Here is a 22,588-nt window from a genome sequence, read left to right as displayed (position 1 = left end):
TCCAGGGTGGGCCAGCAGAGGAAATTTCAAATTCCATTTAAATTCATTTTCTGTTTCCATTCAAATTCAAAAATCTTTGCAATATTGAAAAGATTTTTGAATTTGTTATAGAATTAGGATATTTCAGCTGGAAAAACAAGATCTATAGACAAGTTGAAGGTACTGCCATGGGTAACCCTCTGTCTCCACCTTTGGCAAACCATTTTTGAACCATCTGGAAGATACCTTATTCTCATCCATTCATCCCCAACCCTCTCATTGGTTCTGTTATGTTGATGATGTCTTTGCTGTTTGGCCTCATTCTGAAAATGAACTTACCACTTTCCTACAACAATTCAATAGCCTTCACATTCAATTCACCATGGAAAAAGGAAAGGTTTCACTTTACACAAATTATGGATTCTACAACCATGTTATAAATAACTATTTTAATTTCCATTTCTAGATACACTTCCCTTCACTGTCTACCAGAAACCGACACATGCTGGCCAATATATACACATAAACGCCTACCACCGCCCAACATAGAAACTAGGGGTTATTAATACACTTAAACACAGGGCTTTGAAGATTTGCTCCAATGAACAAGTACTTAAAGATGAATTAAAAGTTATCAACAATACCTTCCTAAAAAATGGTTACAGCCAAAATACTATCAACAAAATTCTGAATAAACAAGACTACAATAAAACTGTAACCATTCCATACATTAAAGGGATATCAGACAAAAAAAAAAGAATACTACAAAAATACAACCTTAAAGCCACCTTTAAACCTCCTGCAAATCCTTGAATGAGTTGAGAACTTACTCAACTCATTCAAGGATCCACTTCCTCCACTGGCCAGAAAAAAGGAACATAAAGGACACATTAAATATAATAATTATGGTCAAGCTGGTCTTTGTAATCATGGCCTGAACACTTTACACAGAATTGACTGGAAAAGCACCTGTTGTTTATGTCATGTCACACCAAAACATAGTATGAACGTAAATTTAAGAAGACTGTGAGATTCTTATCAATCACCCTAATCTTAACAATAATGATGGTCTAAAAATCCCAAGAATATGGTAGGCACATATTCTACCCACTTAACCTTTCTCCCTAAGAGTTAATTTTAAATAGAACCATAGGTAATCCAGGATCCTAAATCTAATATAACAATTGTCATGTTAAATTAGGACATCATTTTCACTGTAACAAAACTATCTGTACGAAAGAATGTTTCTCTGATGTTGTCTTAAATAGAATTTAACTTTGATGTAGTTAATTTATTTTATTTCATTTATTTATTATAATTTTATTTAATTTTCACTAAAAGTTAGGCCAGTGGAATAACTGCTGATGAAATCATTGTCTCTTCAGCATACTATGGGAAATGTAATTTGGCTTGTCTCTGTATATATATGTGTATACTCCAGATGATGACCTTAATATGAAGGTCAAAATGTCAGGAAATTAAAATAGTTATTTATAACATGGTTGTAAAATCCATAATTTGTGTAAAATGAATACTGATCACCATGTAACACTAAAGGAAAGGAAAAAAGAAAAGGCTGGTAGTTTATCCTTCTTACAAGCACGGCCTCCGGTAATTTATCATTCAATGTTTATCGAAAGCCTACCTTTACTGGTAAATACATTCATCAAAAGTCTGCTCATCACACCTCTCAAAAAATTGGTGTTATCAAGTCTTTAATTAATAGAGCACATAATGTGTGCTCCTCTCCCTCAAGCTTACAACAAGAACTTCTCACTATTAAAACGTTAATGGAATTTAATGGTTACAACCCTAATCAAATCCAACAGATAATTGACCCCTATGTTCCAACATCTCAGGATTCTTCAACAGACCACAGGGTTCCAGTCCCTTATATTTTTGGCATCTCTGAACCGATTGGTAGAATTTTGAAGAATCATCATCTCATTCCCACATATTTTCCTATCAACAAAATTTCTCATCTGTTGCCATCTACAGAAGATAAACATTAGCTGGTGTTTACCAGATATCCAATCCCTTATATTTCTGGCATCTCTGAACCGATTGGTAGAATTTTGAAGAAGTATCATCTCATCCCCATATGTTTTCCTATCAACAAAATTTCTCATTTTTTTTATCATTAGCTGGTGTTTACCAGATACCTGGTGAATGTAACCTTACATACTTTGGGCAGACAGGCCATTCTCTGGAAAAAAGAATTAATGAACATCAATATTATATTGAATACATGAAACCTCAAAAGTCTGATCTGGCACAACATAGTATTGACACTTAACACAGGATCCAGTGGGATCAAGCTCATCTTTTCCATAGAAGCAGGTTTAAATATGAACGCCTTTTCAAAGAAAGTTACAAAGGCCTTTTACATTGGCAAAATCTGAATCAGTCTCTCTCCCAAAAGTTTGGGAGAGTCTTATTTTATGTAAACAGCAAAAATAGATTTCAATAATATTATTTATTAATATTAATTTCTAGCACACGGCAATAGTTTTTAATTGGTAAACCACCGACTGCGGTATATATCTTGTATTCCCATTTCTTTGATTTGCTTGTTTCTATGCACTGATGATGTTCTGTTATTTTCAGTACAAAATACTGTACTTTCATTTCATTAAAGTTAATTACTATGGTTATCGTGTAATTTATTGTTTATAGTCTGCCATAGGTACCTTTAAATATTAGGCAGGAATTTAAATTGTACATATTTGGTCTGATGTATTAAAATAAAGAACTTTTATTGTCAAAAGACCAGAAGATAAATGATAAAATATACAAAAAGCCAACAAGTTTCACTAGCCACTGTCTAGCATTTTCAAGGCTGAACTGGTGTGAAAATAAATGCATTAAGTTACATGTAAAACATACACTTTAGTAACTGTTAGGCCGTTACATTTGATCATTTGTGTTTGATGGTGTGCATGCATTCGAATGCTTCAGTCAGAATCTGGTACATGACCACATGTTGTGTAGTTTTTTGTTCTGTTGAACTGAGAGAGATGATGAGATTTTTCCATGTCTTTAAGAATAATACCTTGATTTCTATTTAAATTATTGCCTGTGCATGCAGACACAGAACTTTCAAAGAAGCAGCTGTGGTACTACGCACAGGCAATAATTTAAATAGAAATCAAGGTATTATTCTTAAAGACATATGGAAAAATCTCATCATCTCTCTCTTTCTCTCTCTCAGTTCAACAGAACTACAATATGCAAAAAACTACACAACACGTGGTCATGTACCGGATTCTGACTGAAGCATTCGAACACATGCACGCCATCAAACATGAATGCTCAAATGTAACGGCCTAACAGCTACTAAAGTGTATGTTTTACATGTAACTTAATGCATTTGTTTTCATACCAGTTCAGCCTTGAAAATGCTAGACAGTGGCTAGTGAAACTTGTTGGCTTTTTGTATATTTTATCATTTATCTTCTGGTCTTTTAACAATAAAAGTTCTTTATTAGGCAGGAATATTGAAAACATTAACTGCAGGGAGAACTTATGATATGAAAATTCTGAGAAAAATTAGGGAAGTGAACAATGGCATCCATGGCAGAATCATGTTAAAAATGAATATATTATGAAGAAACTTGACACTGTTAGCATTCAAGTAAGTTCAAGCAGAGCAAATCTAAGGTGGCATGGTCTGTTAAACAGAATGGCAGGGAAAATGTTAGCAAAACAATTGTTTAATGTTAGGATGGCAGGAAAAAAGAGACCCAGAAGAAGATAAAGATCTCGATGAATTGCATCAGAGGTACCTTAGAAGACAGAAATATAAGATCTAACAATACTGCACCACTGACAAGTGACAGACTAATTTGGAGGAAATTCTTTAGGAAAGTCGATAGGTGGAAATTCTGCCTTCAATAAAAAAAAGTGTACAAGTTATTGTTCTACCAAACTAATTATTTCTAATGGTTCCACTCAATTGCCTTGATTAACAAACAATTGCTAATCTTGTTTGCCTGAATATTTCACAATCACATTTTCAACCATTCAGGATTAGCTAAGGTGCTCAAAATTCAACAGCTATGATAACGATGTCAATATACAATAATGTGACTGAAATCTTTTTTTACAACTCAGATAATTTGCATAATTGTACATATTAAAAATGTACTCGAAACAATCCCATAATACAACACAATTCTTAAAACTTGTTGCTCCAAGTTAAATTGTTTGGAGACTGTTTAACTTTCAAAATTATGCTAATACACTTGAACAATTTAGCTACAAAGTCCCAATATTTAAAAAAAAATGCATTTTTTAATTAGATTTATTTATTTCTCTCTCTCTCAAAGTGAGCCAGTGCTTTACTTTTTTTCATAGTTACATGATGATAAACATTCATTTTAATAAATTATGGGGAAAGCTACTGTGTAATAACTTCAGTTTAATATAGACCAAAATAATCACCTGTTTTGACCTTCATGTCAAGGTCACTATCTGGAGTACACACATATATACAAAGAAACAAGCTACATTAAAATACCAATTGTATGCTAAGTTACACTAATTTGGTCAACCATCAACACTACTGGCCTGACCTCTGGTTAGGGAAAAAAAAAATGCCGCATCAATACTAGAGTCATGCGCTATCTGTTTTGCTATTATTCAGAGATAAATTAACAAAAGTTAGACTAGAGATTATTCACAGATAACTTAGAACAAAAACAGCATAGATGATGGTCAATACAAGAAATAGAAGCTGAAATTATTGCTTAGAGTCCTATAGTGAGGGTTTGCTGGAGACCTCACTATAGAACAGAAACAGAAGTTATGGGCTGAATGTGTGACATCTATATTCTTGTGATTTTTAGGCCACCATTATTGTTTATATTAGGATGGTTGATCAAAATTTCACAGGCTTCTTTAAATTTGCATTCATAACAATTTTTGCATGATGTAAGGAACAGGTACCTTTCCAATCAATTTGATCTAGGGTGTTAAGAGTAGGATACGAGAGGCCCCATTTAACAAAATTTAACAATTTTGTGTTCTTTTTACGGATTGAAATCATGAATCCAATTTCAACAATATAACATAAGTTACAGGTGCACTGGATTCGGTATACTCCAGTGTGGGCTGGGGGGGGGGGAATCCTTGGAGGAGTTGAATATGTTTTTTTAATTTTATAGGTGGTTTAAAAGTAGCATTAAGGTTGTAATGGTGTAGCCTTCTATTTATTTTATCTGATAACTCTTTAATGTGTGGAATAGCTATGGTTTTACTGTAATCTATATTATTTCCATTTTTATGCTAGTTTTATGAAGAATTTTTGGCATTTTTACTATAGCCATTGTTTATAAATGTTTTGCCAATAATTTTTAATTTTATAACAATTTGAGAGCGATATTAGAGCTATAACAATTTGCTCTAATGAGCAAGCTGTTATAGCTCTGTTTTTGAAGGTGTTAATGACTCCAAGTTTCAATGGTGACTTGTATGCATTCATGTTGTTTGTTCAGGTGGCTGAGAAAGGTGTTTAAAAGTCTGGTAGCCATATGGCCAGATAACATAAACACAAACATATCTAAGCCAGATTGTAGGTTTTAAAGTAAAGGAATCCAGAGCACATACCTTCTTTTTGTAGGTCAAAATTATTTTGCCATACGAACTAACCAGAATATAGTATATGTGGGCAAGAGAGACAACACTCAGCTTATTAACAGTTCCAGGTGCTACTGTGAAGTTTATGCCTTTATTAAGTAGCGAAAGTTCACTGTTATTTAGGGAGTGGCTGGACAGGCTGATCACATGGCAGTTACTTGCAGGTGGTTGGTTACTTCTCATCTCCCTTGTTTATGGTTGGCTGTTCTTATAGTAATTCACTGGGCAAGAGATATCCTGATTGGTTGTATTAATATGATGGCCATTCAAATCTCACTGTTGTTTTAGTCTATGAAATTTAACTATAAGCTTTTGTTGATTAATTTGCAGAATATGTTTAGCTAAGTTGTCAGTGATCCTTTCAAACACATTCCAAATTCAGAATTCATGTAACAAGAGTTCAGATTTCAAATTCATAACTTGATTATGGGCCTTTACTAAGTTTTTGTGGGATGTTTGAATTTGCTCCTTTTGCATTCTCTGCGAGGGCCTAGATCTGGAGGGTTTCAGCTGAAGAAAATTTCCTTTTTTAGCTTGATGCAATTAGGAATAAGAATATTCCTAATTGCTATCTCAACATCTTTTTAAAAAAGCAAGCAGATTGATCAAAAGTAAAACATGCATCTTTAACTTACTGTAATCATTGTACCACTTGTGAGTTAGATCTCCATGGATTATGAAAATCCTTTCTTTCATAGTTACATGGTAATCAACATTCATTTTAATAAATTATGGAAACAACTACCATGTTATAGTAATAACTTCAGTTTAATACAAACAAATAATAATGTGATGTTTTGACCCTCATATCATCAAGGTCATGTGGAGTATGCACATGTTATACAAAGAAACAAACAATGTTACAATACACATAGTATGCTAAGGTAACAATAATTTGGTCAACTTTTATTCCATCAAAGTTGGGTCATTAGGTGATTATTTTGGTTTATATTAAATTGAATTTGTTACTATAACATGGTAGATGTCTCTATAATTTCTTAAAATGAGCCAATGCTTTGCTTTAATTTGTCATTGTCCAATATTTTCATCAAATAATCGTAACTTCAGTCTTCATAAAATATTACTTATATAAGAGAAAAGAGCTGACCCCTACATAAATTTTGTAATCTTTAATGCAGTAGGTATCATTAAATATTAAAAAAGTTAGCAACTCTGATCTCTAACCAGCAGACTAAGTTTGAGTCCTATTGCATCATGGATATTTATGAAAATCCAGAAAAAATCTTATATTTCTGTCTTCTAAGGTACTTCTGAAATTTTACCACCTGTGTGAGATCTTCATCCGGCTTATAAGAACAAAATTTCTATGTTTGTTCTCCAGACTAGGACTTTTCAGGATTATTCCATTTTTAGCCCATCCACAATACTGATCTATGATCTGCTTTACAATTCACTTAAAAAAAGGAATTAGTGTTTAATCCATAATTTAAGTTTTAACAGATAAACATCAACACAAGTAGACAAATACATTTCAACTCCTAGTGATTATATTAATCATGACACTAATTACAGGTACAGACTATATTGGTCTGTTCTGGTCGTCTTGTTATCCATCCAATATCCTTTTTTGAGGTCTACCCTTCCTTCTCTTTCCAATTGGCTTATATTTTAGTATTTGCTTAGGATGTCGGGACATTAGGATGTCGGGTGTTGGCCATTCGGTTTACATGTTCAATCCATTTTTGTTTATAATTGTTTAGTTTTTCTTCTATTGATTTTGTTATTAATATAGCAATATTTTATACAACTTACTTTGCAAAGTGTATTGAACTGTTCATTAGTCCCTGCACCAATAGTCAAATAACCATCCAGAGTTCGAAATGACTGATATGGAACTATGCTTTCATGAGCAGTACCCCATCTCTTTGCTTCTATTCCTCCATTCAAATAATTAGAAGCCACATTAACCAATAGAGAAACCTGAAATATTCTTGTAGTAAGTTAAATTATTCGAATTCACATAATTACGAAATAAGTCATTGTAAGCTAAAATGCACCAGTAATTAATTGTATAATTCCTATTCATCAGAACTGAATTTGTAAATAGTTTGTAAATAACCTTAATTATCAATGTCAAGTGTATGCCATATTTTGATTAGAAAAAGTATATTTAATATATGCATTAATTTTAAAATAAACTATTTATAAAAATTAACATTTTTTAAATATGTTATATATATCAACCACTGAATGTTCTCGATTTTTAGAGAGAATCTATTAAAAAAAAAAAATCATGAATTAATCATGACTGGAGTTATGATTAATCTAAATTAATCATAATTTAATTCTAAAAAATTAAGAAAAAATAGATTAATTCTAAAAAATCTATTAGAAGAGTTTGGCAGGAAGTGAAGAGAAACTGCTACAATAAAAATAATTTATAAATCTTTCTGGGAATTAGAAAAACTAGTTAAATAGAATAAGTATTCATTATTCACTAAATAATCCACTGTCTGCACTATACCATGCCCTACACAACATTTTTGTCTTTTAAATTGCATGTGTTCTCTGGCTAGCATGTCTATTAGCATGGCCAGCAAAGGTTGGTCGATTGGTAGAGCTCTGCTACTAATGGCTCACGCAAAAAGTTAAACAAATTTGAGCACAGTTAGTAGTTGGAAGGGGATCAATCATTTGATGCTGTTGGCACACTCTCCCTCGATGAGACTTCGGACTCCCTGGAGGTGTCACATAATAATAATAATATTTGGAAGTAAAAACATGAGTGTCCAAAAGGTAAAACCATGCTTCTTCCATATGAGACCAGCTAATTCCCCCTCCCATCCACCCAATGGAAAAAAACCTATATAAAGATTCCTTGCAATCATGGAAAGAATTAAACATAGCTTCTTTTTCAATGGAAGGGTGCTATCCCATCTTTCTTGCAATTATACTATGGAAGTACAATTATTCTCATACAGTGAAAATGTCTCCATTGTATAAGAGGCTGAAAGTATTGATATACATTTTCATAGGAAGCAGATCACAGTTTAAATCCATCAGTAACTTTGCTGGACCTTTTAAGAAAAGCTTAAGACAGCCAACCTCTGACTCATATGAATCCTTAACAGGATTCATCTGACAGGAAACCAGAGTTTTTTTTCTGTACCCAAACAAGAAAATTGTGCAGGAACATTGTCTCTTTTGTGCACCCACAATCAAACGAACATCGCAAGGTACACTGAATAAATTCTTCTGATAATAACTGTTAGGAACTAAAAGTTGAAAAGTAAGTATATGCACATTTGTTATATAAGTTACATGTTACATAAATTAAATGTTTAAATATCAAATATTTTCTATTGTGTTGTGCATTTTGTTTTAATAGGATTAGACTGAAGGACAATAAATATATTCTTGAACAGGTCATTACCAATATTGATATTGACAATGAGAAAAATTGAAATATATGGTGGTGCATGATCGGAATGGATTGCCATTGGATATTGTGAGTGCAAGCAGTGGGAATAAATTCAAGAATAAGTATGATAGCTGCATGTAGTAAGTGGCCTCCCTTGATGAGTCCCTGACTCCCTGGAGGTCTCTCTTAATAATAATAATATTTCATTATTGTAATTCATTTGAATACATGATTTGTTGCTCAGTGAAATGTTAATTTGTCTTTTTATCTTTTTAACTATTGACATGAAACTTTGCATAATTGGGTCAAAATGTTCTAGTCCCAATTAACCAGAATGTACTGTATATCAAAAGTTCAAGTAAATTACCAGGTTCTTGAGAAAATACAGAAAAAAAAAAAAAGTGAAAAAGTTAAGCTATGTGCAAAAGTAGACATGATCATTGTTTAGCAAAAATCATTGGAAGATTTTAGTATGAATATAGAAGATAAATATTACAAAGGTGGCAAACTGTTCTAGATGATATTGAAAAGAGGTCAGAAATGGAAGAAAGAGTATTGTAAAAGTATTAAAAAAGTATGTAAAGATGACATCCAGATTAAAGATATTCATTACGCCTGGGATGATCATTGAAGGATTACTGACAAAAATACCTATCAATACCTGTGGTAGAAAAAGCCATCAGAAACCTGAAATCTAGAAAGATATTTCATTGATATTCAACAATAAATGCTTAAATATGAAGGTAAAAAGCTTAACAGTGGTTATATACTGCATAGTTCACAAGGCCTGACTGTTTTATGTCAGGACTTTCATAGGACTGTTTTATGGTGTGTGTGTGTGTGTGTGTGTGTGTGTGAGGGAGAGTGAGAATTACAGAGGAATTTCTCTATTGAGTGATACACCTTTGTTATACTTGTTGACTGCACCAGTTATGTTATTTTCCCATCATCTATATCCAGCCTTTTAGTTATAGTCTGTCGTGGAGAGTAATATAACAATATTTATATATACTTTTTTTTTTTGTGTAGTGGTTGGTTAAAATGCTTAAGATTCATATTCATGCTAGTGCACTGACCTCAAAATTAGCATGTTGTGAATTTCAAAGAATGAATCTCAAGTATAAAAAAAATAAAATATCTATAAATATATAAATATATGCAATAAATTGAATTATGTATATTTAGTAATCCTTTTATCTCTGTGAGGAGATATAACATAAGTAATATTCTTTACAGAATTTCAATTAGCAAAACTAATTTCTAACTATCCTACATATCTGACTTTTAAATTCTGATTAAATATAGAGAATAATTATATGGCCATTCTAGAATTAGATAATATGAGTTCAAAGAAAATTTTTCCATTCTCTAATTCTCTTAATTAAATTTATTTCTGAGGAATGGCATTAGATACCATACAAACAAATTAAACATAGCATTCAGCTTAAAAGTTCTGTAATTTCACTTGACCATACAGGAACTTCCTTTTGCAGCATTTATTGTATCACTGTCCTATTTATTTTCCTTTATTTTATTTACTTCTAGTCACTAATTCATTCCATTTGCCTTACATTTCAAATTCCTCAGAACAACCATAAAAGAAGTAAAAGATATCTTGACTATTATACTTGCATAATATCATCTTCTAATAAGTAAGTTTCCTAAACACATTTTTTCTTCATTCTGCTGAAATAGGCATGAAGATAATCATTCTGGCAATAGGAGCACTACCAATCAAAAGACTTGACTACAGATTCCATCTTGCTACATGGAATATATACTACTTTCTTCTCATTAAGGACATACCTTCTCGCTAATATTATTATTATCATGAGAATAAAAAAAAAAAATAAGAAAAATAAGGAAAATTTAGTATCAAAAAAGTTAAGAAAATATAGGACATGTGCAATCCTAGATTTGAAAAAAAAAAAAAAAAAAAAGGGTTACTTATAGTGTGGATTACTGATAGGTAGTATCAGTAATCCAGACTATATAAACAGAACAGAATGCAATTATCTCAGTTTCAAACTGGTCATGTGTGTGTGTGTGTGTGTGTGTGTGTGTGTGTGTGTGTGTGTGTGTGTGTGTGTGTGTGTGTGTGTGTGTGTGAAAAATACCCTATGTACTTCATATGATGAAAAAAATAGCAAAATGTGCTTGATGTTTTTCATGTTATATAATGAATTTCATTTAAATACTTTGCAGAATTGATTAAATTATTTCTTTGAAAAATTTCAGTGTTTTTAACTGTAGTTTAATCAACATTATTGAGAAAAATTCCAGTTTTCAAAATTAAAAAGAAAAAAAGAGTCAGATATCAGCAAACTATTTCTTTTTCTTTTTTTGAAGAAATAGATGTGATCTCTCTTTTCTCACTAATAACAACAGCAGTTCTATTATAACTGAATGTATACATTACTATTTTTCAAATATTCAGTGTACAAAATTCTTCAGAATTGGGAGGAGAAGGAATGAAATAGTGTTATTTTAGCATGTGTATATTAAAAAAACTGACTGAAATTTATGATATGCTCTCTAGACAATCAGAGATATGACATCAATAATATTGAAATGACACAACATATATTGGTCTCTGATATTTACACACAGGGTATTCTTAAAACTTTTTTTTTGTTGTTTTCTTATATTACTTGCTTTAAATTTCATTATGCAGAAATGGTTGGTTATAATGATGCCTACACATTGTGAATGTGATCAGTTTCATTTTAACAGGTCAGGCAACACTGGATTTTGTTGTCATTGTGTTTTTATCGTCGTCGTCATCCGGTAGCATCCTCTAGCAAGAGTGTTGCAGCAGATGAGTAGCTCTTCTCCATTTCTCTCTGTCTGTCACCTTCGTCATTCTTAAACCAGTCCATTCCACAATGTCATTGAACCACTCTAGTTGGTCTTCCACGTCTTCTCTTCCCCTCAACTTTCCCTTGTCTCTAGTTCTTGTCAGGTGTCCTGAAGAACCTCTCAGAAGATGTCCTGCAAATCTGGTCTTTCTTTGCATAATATTCTTGAGCAGTGTTCTTTCCATCCCAACTCTTCTTAAAACTTCTTGATTTGATATTCTCTCTGTATCGCTAATCTTTTCCATCTTTCTATAACACTACATTTCCAATGCATTAATTCTTTCCATATCTCTCTTTCTGAGTGTCCATGACTCACTTCCATAACTTGCAATACTCCAAACTGTTGCTTTAACTATTCCTTCTCTAACACCTATTTTAATATTCTAGTTTATAAAATTTTCTTCATTTCCATAAATGCTGATTTAGCTTTGTCTATTCTATTTCTAATGTCCAACTCTGAGATCCAGCTACCTAAATATTGAAATCTATCCACGTCTTCTAAAATCTTTCCTCCACATCTTATCTTTACATTATCTCCTATTTTTCTGCTCATTATCATTATCTTGGTCTTCTTTGTGTTAATCCTTAGTCCGTACTCTTTACAAGAATTTTCAATTCTTTGAACAATTTGTTGTAATCCATTTTCACTTTCTGCCATCACCACTACATCATCTGCATATCTTAAGTTATTAATGATTCTTCCATTTATTTTTATTCCTTCTTCTACATCCTCAAGTGCCTCTCTAAGCATCCATTTACACATATTGACGCAGTTTGTGACCAATATAATCTCTTTAAAATGTCCAAGTCATAAGAGTCAATATCAATATTTTCTAGAATGTCAAAAAGCCTTTTATGTTTCACTGTATCAAATACCTTTTCAAAATCTAGAAATCCCAAAAACAACTTTCCACCATGGTTTAGTGTTTTCTCCCCAATAATTCTTAGATAAGTTATAGCCTCTCTAGTTCCTCTGTTGGTTCGGAATCCAAACTGTTCCTCATTCATTTCTTTTTCGATTTTATTCTTAATTCTCTCTAAAATTGTTACAGTCTAAAACTCCTGTCTTTTTTGGAATGGGGATAAAAATTGATCTTCTAAAAAAAAATTATTCTCTGGTAATTCTTGTCCCTCATAAATTCTGTTAATAATTTGCCATAACATTTCCATACCTTTTTCACCTATATTCCTTATAAGTTCTATCTGTATACCATCTATTCCAGGGGATTTTCCTTCTTTCATCTTTTGAATTGCTAGATTCAATTCCTCCCTCATGATGTACAGCCTCTACCCACTATGCTCTTTCATTTGATTTTCTCCTCTTTCTCTGTCTTCATAAAGTTTACTTACATATTCTTCCTAACTCTGTAATATGTTCTCTTTTTTTATCAGAATTTCACCTCTTTCATTCTTGACTGCTCCAGTCCTTTGCATCTTTCTCCTTCCTGTCATCATATTAATGTTTTTATAAACACCTTTTATGTCATTTCTTTCTGCCTTTGTTGTTGTTGTATCTTTACTTATTTCATCTAACCACTCTTCCTTTTTCCTTCTTATCTCTCTTTGTATCTCCCTACTCAATACTGCTTTTTTTTCTCCTATGTTTTACTATTAACTAACTTTCTTCTTTGTGTTATTTTCCTCAAAATATTGTCGTCATCCATGGGTTCTTTCTTTTCTCTCTTTCCTCTTCTTTTTTGGCTAAATGTAATTCTGTAGCAGTAATTATGCTTTCCCTCAGAATCTTTCATTTTTCACTTACATTGTCACTTTCTTGTAAATTTCTCTCATTCATTTCTTCCTCTATTTCTTTGTGGATTCATTCGCCATACTTGGTATCTTCAGCCGCTCCATGTTCCATTTGTTCGGTTTCCCTGCAGTTACCTTTTTCAGATTAATCCTCATCTTAGTTGACAACAATATATGATCTGCATCACAGTCTGCTCCTGGATATGTTGTCACATCTCTTATAATGTTTCTATATCTTTTGTTTATCAAAACATAATCTATCTGATTTCTTCTACTATTTATATCCTCCCCTGGGGATTTCCACATATACGATCTTCTTGGATGTTTCTTAAACCAAGTATTCATAATTGCTAAATCATGTTTTCTACAGAAATCCAACAGCATATCTCCTCTTTCATTTCTCACTCCCAATCCATATAGCCCAACAATACCTTCCTCTTCCAATTTTTGCATTCATATCGCCCCTGTATTATAATTATATCTTTTGTTTCTTTACATTTCAAACCCTGTTCTATATCGCCATAAATTCTCTCTACCTTCTCATTCTCATAATCACAAGTAGGTAAATATATCTGAATAAGTAGAATATTTCTTGGTTTTGCTTTTATCTTTACCACCAAAACTCTGTTTGAGATTTGCCAGTAGCCTTCCACACATCCTGCCACTTGTTTATTCAATATTATACCAACACCTACTTGATGTTGCTCTTCCCCTCCTGAGTAAATTATTCTCATTCCATCCTCTGTTCTAAAATCTCCTTTTTCTTTCCCTCTCACCTCAGCCATTCCCAGAACATCTATTTTCAATTTTAGCATCTCCATCTTTACAATCTCCAATCTTCCAGCTTGAAGTAAGGTATTCGCATTCCAAGATCCAACGTGAAAATTACTTTTAGCCCCTTTTCCATATGAATTTATTCCATTTTCCTCTTCTCCACCTCCCACAGGCTTTAGTAAAGATGATTCATATGACTGACATGCAATCTGGTCAATATCCATACTGGAACAAGTGACCTCCCTGGTAGCCAACTGCACAGTTCTGGACCCAGGAGTCCCATCCTGAACTGTGCATCACTCGTTATTTTGATCCTTGCTGCTCATCCAAACTAGGGAAAAGTAGAAGCATAGTGGTTTCCATTGCCTTCTATGCATGAAGAAATGAAAAGAGTAGAAACATAGAAAGATTCACCCCTTGCCATAGAGTACTCTAATAGCATTGGGGGGAAGGAACAAGAAAGAAGAAAAGGAAAGAAAGAAATAAGAGTAGGGACCATCCTATAGATAATTTTAACAGATGTATATTACATGAAATAAGGTATGGTCCAGCATCAGGTACCTCGGGTTCGCCACTCCCGTACTCACTAAAGTGAGCCCTTGAGGTACATTGTGTTTTATATGAGATTATTGTAAAAATATACATTTGTTTAAAATATTTAAGATTTTTGCATGTGGCACTTGATAAAGATTTTTATATACATTACATATTATATAAAATATTATATATATGGATGGATATATCTTTTTTTTATTATAATAGATAATGCCACTTATCAAATGAAACTTATTAAGATTTTATAACATGCGTCACCATTGTTTTTTTTTTTGTATAAATTTCTCATTCATATTTTAAATTAAATCTGTTTATATGCTATGATACTCAAATATATTTAAAAAAAGAAAAAAAAATCTGAGGAATTAGGTCAATTTTTATACTAGACTACACAATCACTGCTGTCCATAAGACTGTTCAAGCATACACAAATGAATCAAATATAGTCAGTCCTAGAATTACGATGTGGTTCTGCTTTTTCAACTAAGTTGGAAATTACTATGAACCATAAGGATATCTTAACAATCAACATGCCTGCATGCTAAAATGTGCATGTTTGTTCTGTTATACTCTTATAGTCAAATAATACAATTTACAAATTATAATATAAAATTATTGTGTACATTATTTCATAATAAATAATGAAACATGAGTATACAGTTCTTCTCTGCACTTAACAGTAAAATAATCAGCTTGAAACACATGTAGCAAGAGTAAATTCTTCAAAAACTTCTACTTTATTAATTGGATGATTCATCAGAGAAGACAGGAGGGAGGGTCACTAAAAACGAAGTCTTTAAATTCCCATTAAAGCATTTTGATGACAGTTCACCATATGCATAACTTGGGGAAGGTTTAGGCTCATCTTCAGGAGATAAGATGACAGCAGAAGTGGGCTTCTTTAAAAATATGTACATTACATCCAGCTCAGTCCACATGTTTTGCTTTTATTATGCATAAATTTTCTATAATTAGCAATCTGGCTTGCATCAATTTTGACTACTTTTCTAAATCTCTCCATGTTGGGATGCATTTCCTCAAACAAGCAAATTACCTTGTTCACAGAGGTATCTCTGCCAATTTTTTTCTTCTCTTTCTTCTTTTGCAACTTCCTGTGCTTCCAGCTCATAGATCTTCATTTCAGAGCTCTTCTTCCACAACTTCCACTACTTCATTGTCAACTTCCAACTCTTTAACTAAGCAGTGCTATCTTGTCACCAATCTCTTGTAAGGCTTTATCAAATCCTGTGATATATGGATATGTATCAACAGCTTATTCCAAACACCATCCATACATTTTGCTGTCATCCATACTGTATCTGCATTCTTTGTACAATGCAAGTGATTATATTCCTTCCAAAAGTCAATAAGGGGGTTTCTCAATGTCACTAGCAGTGATAGTTGGAGCAAAAAATATTTCTTGCATAAATGCCTTGAAGGCAGCAATAACACTCTAGTCCATGTTAAATTTAGTTTAATCCTTTATCCAATTGTAAGCAAACAAAGTTTGCGCCTGAAGTATCTTCAGGACTGAGGCAACTCGTGGTAAAGGTGGACCAAGCTCTCATCACTCCTTGTCTTAGTATCTCCCATAATGCAAAGCACATCTCCTTGTGGACATGTATAACACTATGCATTAAGGGAAGGGCCACTACCCAGACTGGTTTCAACCTTTATTGAGGTCTCGTCAGTGGGAGCCAGACCCAGAGATGGTGATACTAAGGCAGAAGCAATGGAGAAGTCATATTTACCTATACGAGTTGCCAAAAGGTGTCTCACCTTATTATTAAATTACTCTGGATTTAGAGAAAGATATTGGAAGTTTTTTCCCACTTGGTTAGACTATAATAAATTTAGTTTAATCCTAATCGTATAGGTAAATATGACTTCTCCATTGCTTCTGCCTTAGTATCACCACCTCTGGATCTGGCTCCCACTGACGAGACCTCAATAAAAGTCGAAACCGGTCTTGGTAGTGGCCCTTCCCTTAATGCATAGCATTATACATGTCCGCAAGGAGATGTGCTTTGCATTATGGGAGATACTAAGACAAGGAGTGATGAGAGCTTGGTCCACCTTTACCACGAGTTGCCTCAGTCCTGAAGATACTTCAGGTGCAAACTTTGTTTGCTTACACTTGGATAAAGGATTAAACTAAATTTATTATAGTCTAACCATGTGGAAAAAAACTTCCAACATCTTTCTCTAAATCCAGAGTAATTTAATAATAAGGTGAGACACCTTTTGGCAACTCGTATAGGTAAATATCACTTTTCCATTGCTTCTGCCTTTGTATCACCACCTCTGGATCTGGCTCCCACTGACGAGACCTCAAGGTCGAAACCGGTCTGGGTAGTGGCCCTTCCCTTAATGCATAGCATTATACATGTCCACTTTTACCACGAGTTGCCTCAGTCCTGAAGATACTTCAGGTGCAAACTTTGTTTGCTTACACTTGGATAAAGGATTAAACTAAATTTATTATAGTCTAACCAAGTGGGAAAAAACTTCCAACTCTAGTCCATGGGTTACAGGAGTGAGGTGGTTATTCAGTAAACATGTTACTGGGATGGCTATCATAAGTACGAGTGGTCATAAGTTGCAATGTTATAAATATCTTGAAGGCTGATGACTGTACTAGTTAACATATGATGCACCATTGCTTCATGAGATTTATGTGCACAGCATCATGTGGCAGCTAATGTATTAAGGACAGCAATAAAATTTTTACAAGTATCATAAATAAGAATTAAATGCATATGCTTCTATTTATAAATTTTATATATTTTAAATATACTTTATATTTTATATATCAGTTTGTAGTATTACTGCAATTCATACTACATACCTGTGTAGACAATAGGTCACAATCAATCTTCTGTCCCTCACCTGTCTTGGATCGTTGCAGAAGAGCTGCCATAATTGCTCCATGAGCATATAAACCTGTAGCCAAATCAGTAATGGCAACTCCAACTTTGCTAGGCTCACCATCTTCTGGTCCAGTGATATGAACAAGTCCTCCAACAGATGCTGCTATAACATCATATCCTGCTCTCCCTTTGTAAGGTCCAGTAGAGCCAAATCCTTTAAAAATAATAAAGACTCAGCAATTAACTCACCTTTCAACTGTACATGACTGGCTCAAAACAAATTTGAAAATATATATTAAGCGAATCAAGAAAATATAATACACACACTGATAATTTAGAGGAGATTTTTCAGTTTTTCTTAATTTCGTTATTATCTATATCAATTTAATACTGATTTACTTAAATATTCCTTGACTGTTTTCCATACATACATTCTTCCTTTGTAATTTTTTAATCCACAGCAGCTTTGTGCACACTCAGAGGCAATAGAGTACTATTGCTGTTGAGTGTCACAATTGTCAGCTTTATAGTTCCACTATATTAACCCCTCTTAATTGAAAATTCCACATGCTTAGTTCTTCCCAAGTCAAGACTGCATGATCATTCTCCCAGTTAGATAAAAAAAAAAAAGTGATTGATTACCTTTGTTATGGATTCTTGGATTCTCTGATACTATCACCATATCCAATACTTGCAACATATTGATGTACCTTCCATCCCATGCTGTGTTACATAATTATCTCCGAATTAAAGTTAAAGAGACTGTTGAAGATTAGAAAGATACAAAAATTATGCAATGTACTAAGGTAGGACTCATCACAGATCTGACCAAGGAATTAACTGTTCAGAATCATATATTGTCTGGAGTTAAACAAATTCAAGGATAGAGCTTATTTTACTAAAGTATTCTTATTTCATGAAAAGGTAACTAATGCTTTGGATATAGGTTTTAATCATAGTGTAGTCTATCTGGATTAACACAATACCCACTTTTAGAATTAAAAAAAAAAAAAAGACTAATAGCACTACTAGATAGACAACAGATAGTAAAGTCTAGCAAGACTGGTTGGGTGATAACTGGTAGATCACCACAATCTGTTTCAGGTTACTTCCTGTATAATTTGTGTAGTCAAATCTCACTGGTGAAAGTTGGATAAACCACAGGTGCAAGGAATTTGATAAACACTGAGGCCAATAGAAGTCTGTCCTTATAGTCTAGTTATGGATTTTCAATTCTATAATCCAATCATGCAACTTCACTTGTCAGAACAAATTTTACCAGCAAACACAGGATAAAAGCATGGGTGTCCTCTTCCACCTGCCTTGGCAATTATTTCTGGGATTATTTTGGGCATCTTTTCAAAACAGCCTTCCCATAGATGATATTTTTAGTTTGGCAAAGTTCTGTATCTGAACTTCAAAATTAATGTTATTCATCCTAGAATATAGCTCAACACTGGAAATAGAAAACATTCACACCCAGGTCATATGACATGTTAGGTTCCAGCTCACTGTTGTATTGCGAATCACTGCCTCTCCACTTGTGGATGTGCATAATGGTTTAATAATATTTTAAGCAGTTATATATATGCATAAATGATGTCAATAAAGCAGTAATTTACATTGGTTACACAAACGAAAAATCTAGACTAATTTTTGCAAACTAGTTTGCAAAAATTAGTCTGATAGCAACTAGTTTGGCTATCAATCTACACCATTAAACATTTTTCCATTTTGACAATAAGATATTGTATTTGCAGATAACTGTAGCATTAACCAGTGTAGATTTTTCACTTTATCTTTGTTTTTAAACAACTGTAACAACAGAATCACAAGGTCAAGTTTGATACATCATCATCACTAAATTTAATCATTTTAATCTTGGCATCTAATGTAATAGGTTTACATGTCTTCTTCTATTTAATGAAAGCAACAGCACCCTTACTTTGAATTTTATCTGCCTTTATTAACAATAAAATAATAACAGTTTATAATTCGCATCATAAGACAAACACAGAGAGAGAGATGCAGTAAGCAATGATATCGTAAACAAATAGTTCATGAAAACTGCACATTGGTTGATTCATGGGATCATCATGGTGCTAAAACTGCAGTACGAATGAATGCAGCCTTGTATAAATAGGCATTGGTCATAATTGAAAACAGCTGTATGAGTGGATTGTCATAAAGTGAAGCATTGTAAGGTGGGATATTACTGTCTCCCCCTCTTTTATGTCTCCTCATTCTTTATCAGACAAATGACACATTTTTTCTATTAAAAAAAAACTACAACCCACACTTGAAATGCACAAGTTCTGCTCAGGAGCCCATGTGACTGCCTTTTATTAGTGCTTTAATTAGGACTAATTGGCTTGACAGCTGTTTTAAACTGTTGGTTCTCATCAGAATAAGCAAACTCTCAGTAGGTGCATAATCAAATTACTGAAATATAGAGCTGAAAGGCTTCAATTTGGCATGGGTAAGATCTTAAATTTGAGGATTTGGTAAACTTATGATGAATTTAACTTCCTGAAATAAGATTGCTACAGTACTGAGAGTTTCTGCCTAGTCTTTGATGAGAACTAATAGTTCAAAACAGATGTCAGATCAGTGAAAGCTAATTAAAGCACTAATAAAAGATGAACACATAGGCTACTAGGCTGGATTTGTGCCTTCTAAGTAGTGCAAAAAAAACAACTCTGATGCTGAAGATTAAATTCCCATATGCTCTCTGGTGAATTTTAGAATTTAAGTTTCTTTCTATATTTGACTATAAAATATGACTGAATCCATAATATCTTCCATTTTAATATCACTTTATATAAGTTACCTGTTGTTATTTCCTAATGTAAGGTGATGTGTTTTGATCAATATGATCTGTTGATAATGGGATGACTAACATACCAACAGACAGTAAATGGTAAGGAAAGATGTTGACATGTTGTGGATAGTGTGTTTTAATACAGCAACCACATAGTAGTTATTAAACAGAATTAATGATTATGACTATGATGAAGAGAATATTCACCAAAGAAGGAAGCCATGACATAGCCTGGCCTGAAATGAATTCAGCCTGTGAGGCCAACCACTCATTTTAACAACTGTTCACCATCAGTCATAAAAGATTCCTGAATTCCTCACACTTCTAACACCCTTCCAGCCTCCTACCATCGCTATCTTCTTCATCATCATCTACACCTAAGCCCTTTGGTCAGAAAGACCTGGGTTCGAGTCCTGTCCATGACTTTAGGAACCTATATCTGGTTTCGACTAAAGATGAATTAGCTGGTCTCATACGGAGGTAGAATATTTTCCTACTGGAAACTCAGGTTTTATGTCCCTCAGAACAGGCAAACCGGCCAGTAGAATACATGCAATTTACAGACAAGAATACTTGGAGGCATAGGGGGTAACCACCTTATCCTTGTACTATGGTTAAGAAATCCAAGGTACTTGGAATGCTATGGGTGCTTAAATGCCTGTTAAAGCCACTGATGGATGGATGGATGGATCTAACACCCTTCCTCGAAATCACAAGTGGCTAGATTTTCCCTTTCCCCTAATAAAAGAACCTTATACTCCATACTGAAATTGTCCCTTTCTTGCATGGAAACCTACATTCTGTCTCTCATACTTTCTCTCAGCCACCAGTCATCACATGAGATGTTGTGCAATCCACATATCCTTTACATGACATATTCACTATGTCCAGTCTTCATTCATAATGTAATCATTACTTGAAAACTGAGGAATTCTGAGTTATATATAGTTATCAAAATGTGGATGAATCAATGTCTAACAAAGAGAAAGCTTCCTTTTTTTTGTATGTGTGTAATAGTGAACGTTCTCTTCATCACAGTCATCATCATTAATTCTGTTTAACAAGTATTATGTAGCTGCTGTATTAAAACACACTATCCACAGCATGCCAACATTTTTCACTCCCATTTACTTTACTATCCATCAGTATGTGCATTAGCCCAAATGTCATGTCAGGTTGAATTCACTTCAGGCCAGTCTATAGACATGTCAGTTTAAAATTACTCTCGCATAAGTATTTTGATAGTGGAATCTTGGTAATAAGTATTTGAGCACACTCTAGGTGTAGAAACCAAAGAAATAATCTATTATAGTGGAAAGGTTGTTGTAATAATTTATTTTCAAATAGCATTGTTGCTGTGGGATTTTGAGGACTTTTTTTTTTGGGAGTTTGCTATTGTGAACTCATTCAAAAATATCAGGAGACATTGCTTAAAGTATATGATAGCAATGCTATAAGTAAGGAAATTTATTACAGCAAACCTTCCACAATTATTCTATAACAAATTATTCCTTTTGTGTCTATGAATTTGCTATGAGAGCTGATTGTATTATTAAGATACATGCAACGAAAAGAAACTATGACTTTAAATTAATGAGGGAGAACTGCACAAAAGGAAATTAGCCTCTTGAGTGCTAATCCCATAAAGTATTGATAAAGTAACATCCTTCAAAAGGCCCAGCAGTTCGTTTTGCAAAACATTTTCAAGCGTGTTTCTTCCCTGAGATGTTCGATGAGCATGTGTGGTCTGATCATCTCAAGTAAGCATCTTTCCAATGACAAATAAAGTACCTGTACATATCAAGATATGTGAGCATCCAACAACCAAAGTTCACTTGTGGCTCATAAAGTGCCTCTTCAGAATGATATACTTTTCAAATGGTATAGATGTATATACTCATTCCTTTGTGTCCTTCAAATAGCCATTTTAGAAACTGCAAGGCATGCAAATATTCAATGCATA

The 22,588-nt window shown here is 33.2% G+C and overlaps 1 protein-coding gene across 1 annotated transcript in view; it reads right to left on the bottom strand.

Annotated features, from left to right (window-relative positions):
- LOC150100374 (succinyl-CoA:glutarate CoA-transferase) overlaps window positions 1–22,588 on the bottom strand; it is a 152,517-nt gene that overhangs the window by 60,338 nt on the left and 69,591 nt on the right. Inside the window, exons 7-8 of the mRNA XM_090402297.1 lie at window positions 17,783–18,018; window positions 7,390–7,557 (exon numbers count right to left, since the gene is read on the bottom strand). Coding sequence (XP_090258423.1) covers window positions 7,390–7,557; window positions 17,783–18,018 — 404 coding nt within the window. The remainder of the gene's footprint in view (window positions 1–7,389; window positions 7,558–17,782; window positions 18,019–22,588) is intronic.

The sequence above is a fragment of the Typopeltis vanoorti genome, chromosome 13 (genome assembly GCF_054136105.1).
Source record: "Typopeltis vanoorti isolate ZY-2024b chromosome 13, IOZ_Tvanoo_1.0, whole genome shotgun sequence".
In the NCBI taxonomy this organism is placed as follows: Eukaryota; Metazoa; Arthropoda; class Arachnida; order Uropygi; family Thelyphonidae; genus Typopeltis; species Typopeltis vanoorti.
This window is presented reverse-complemented; position numbering and strand designations above follow the sequence as displayed.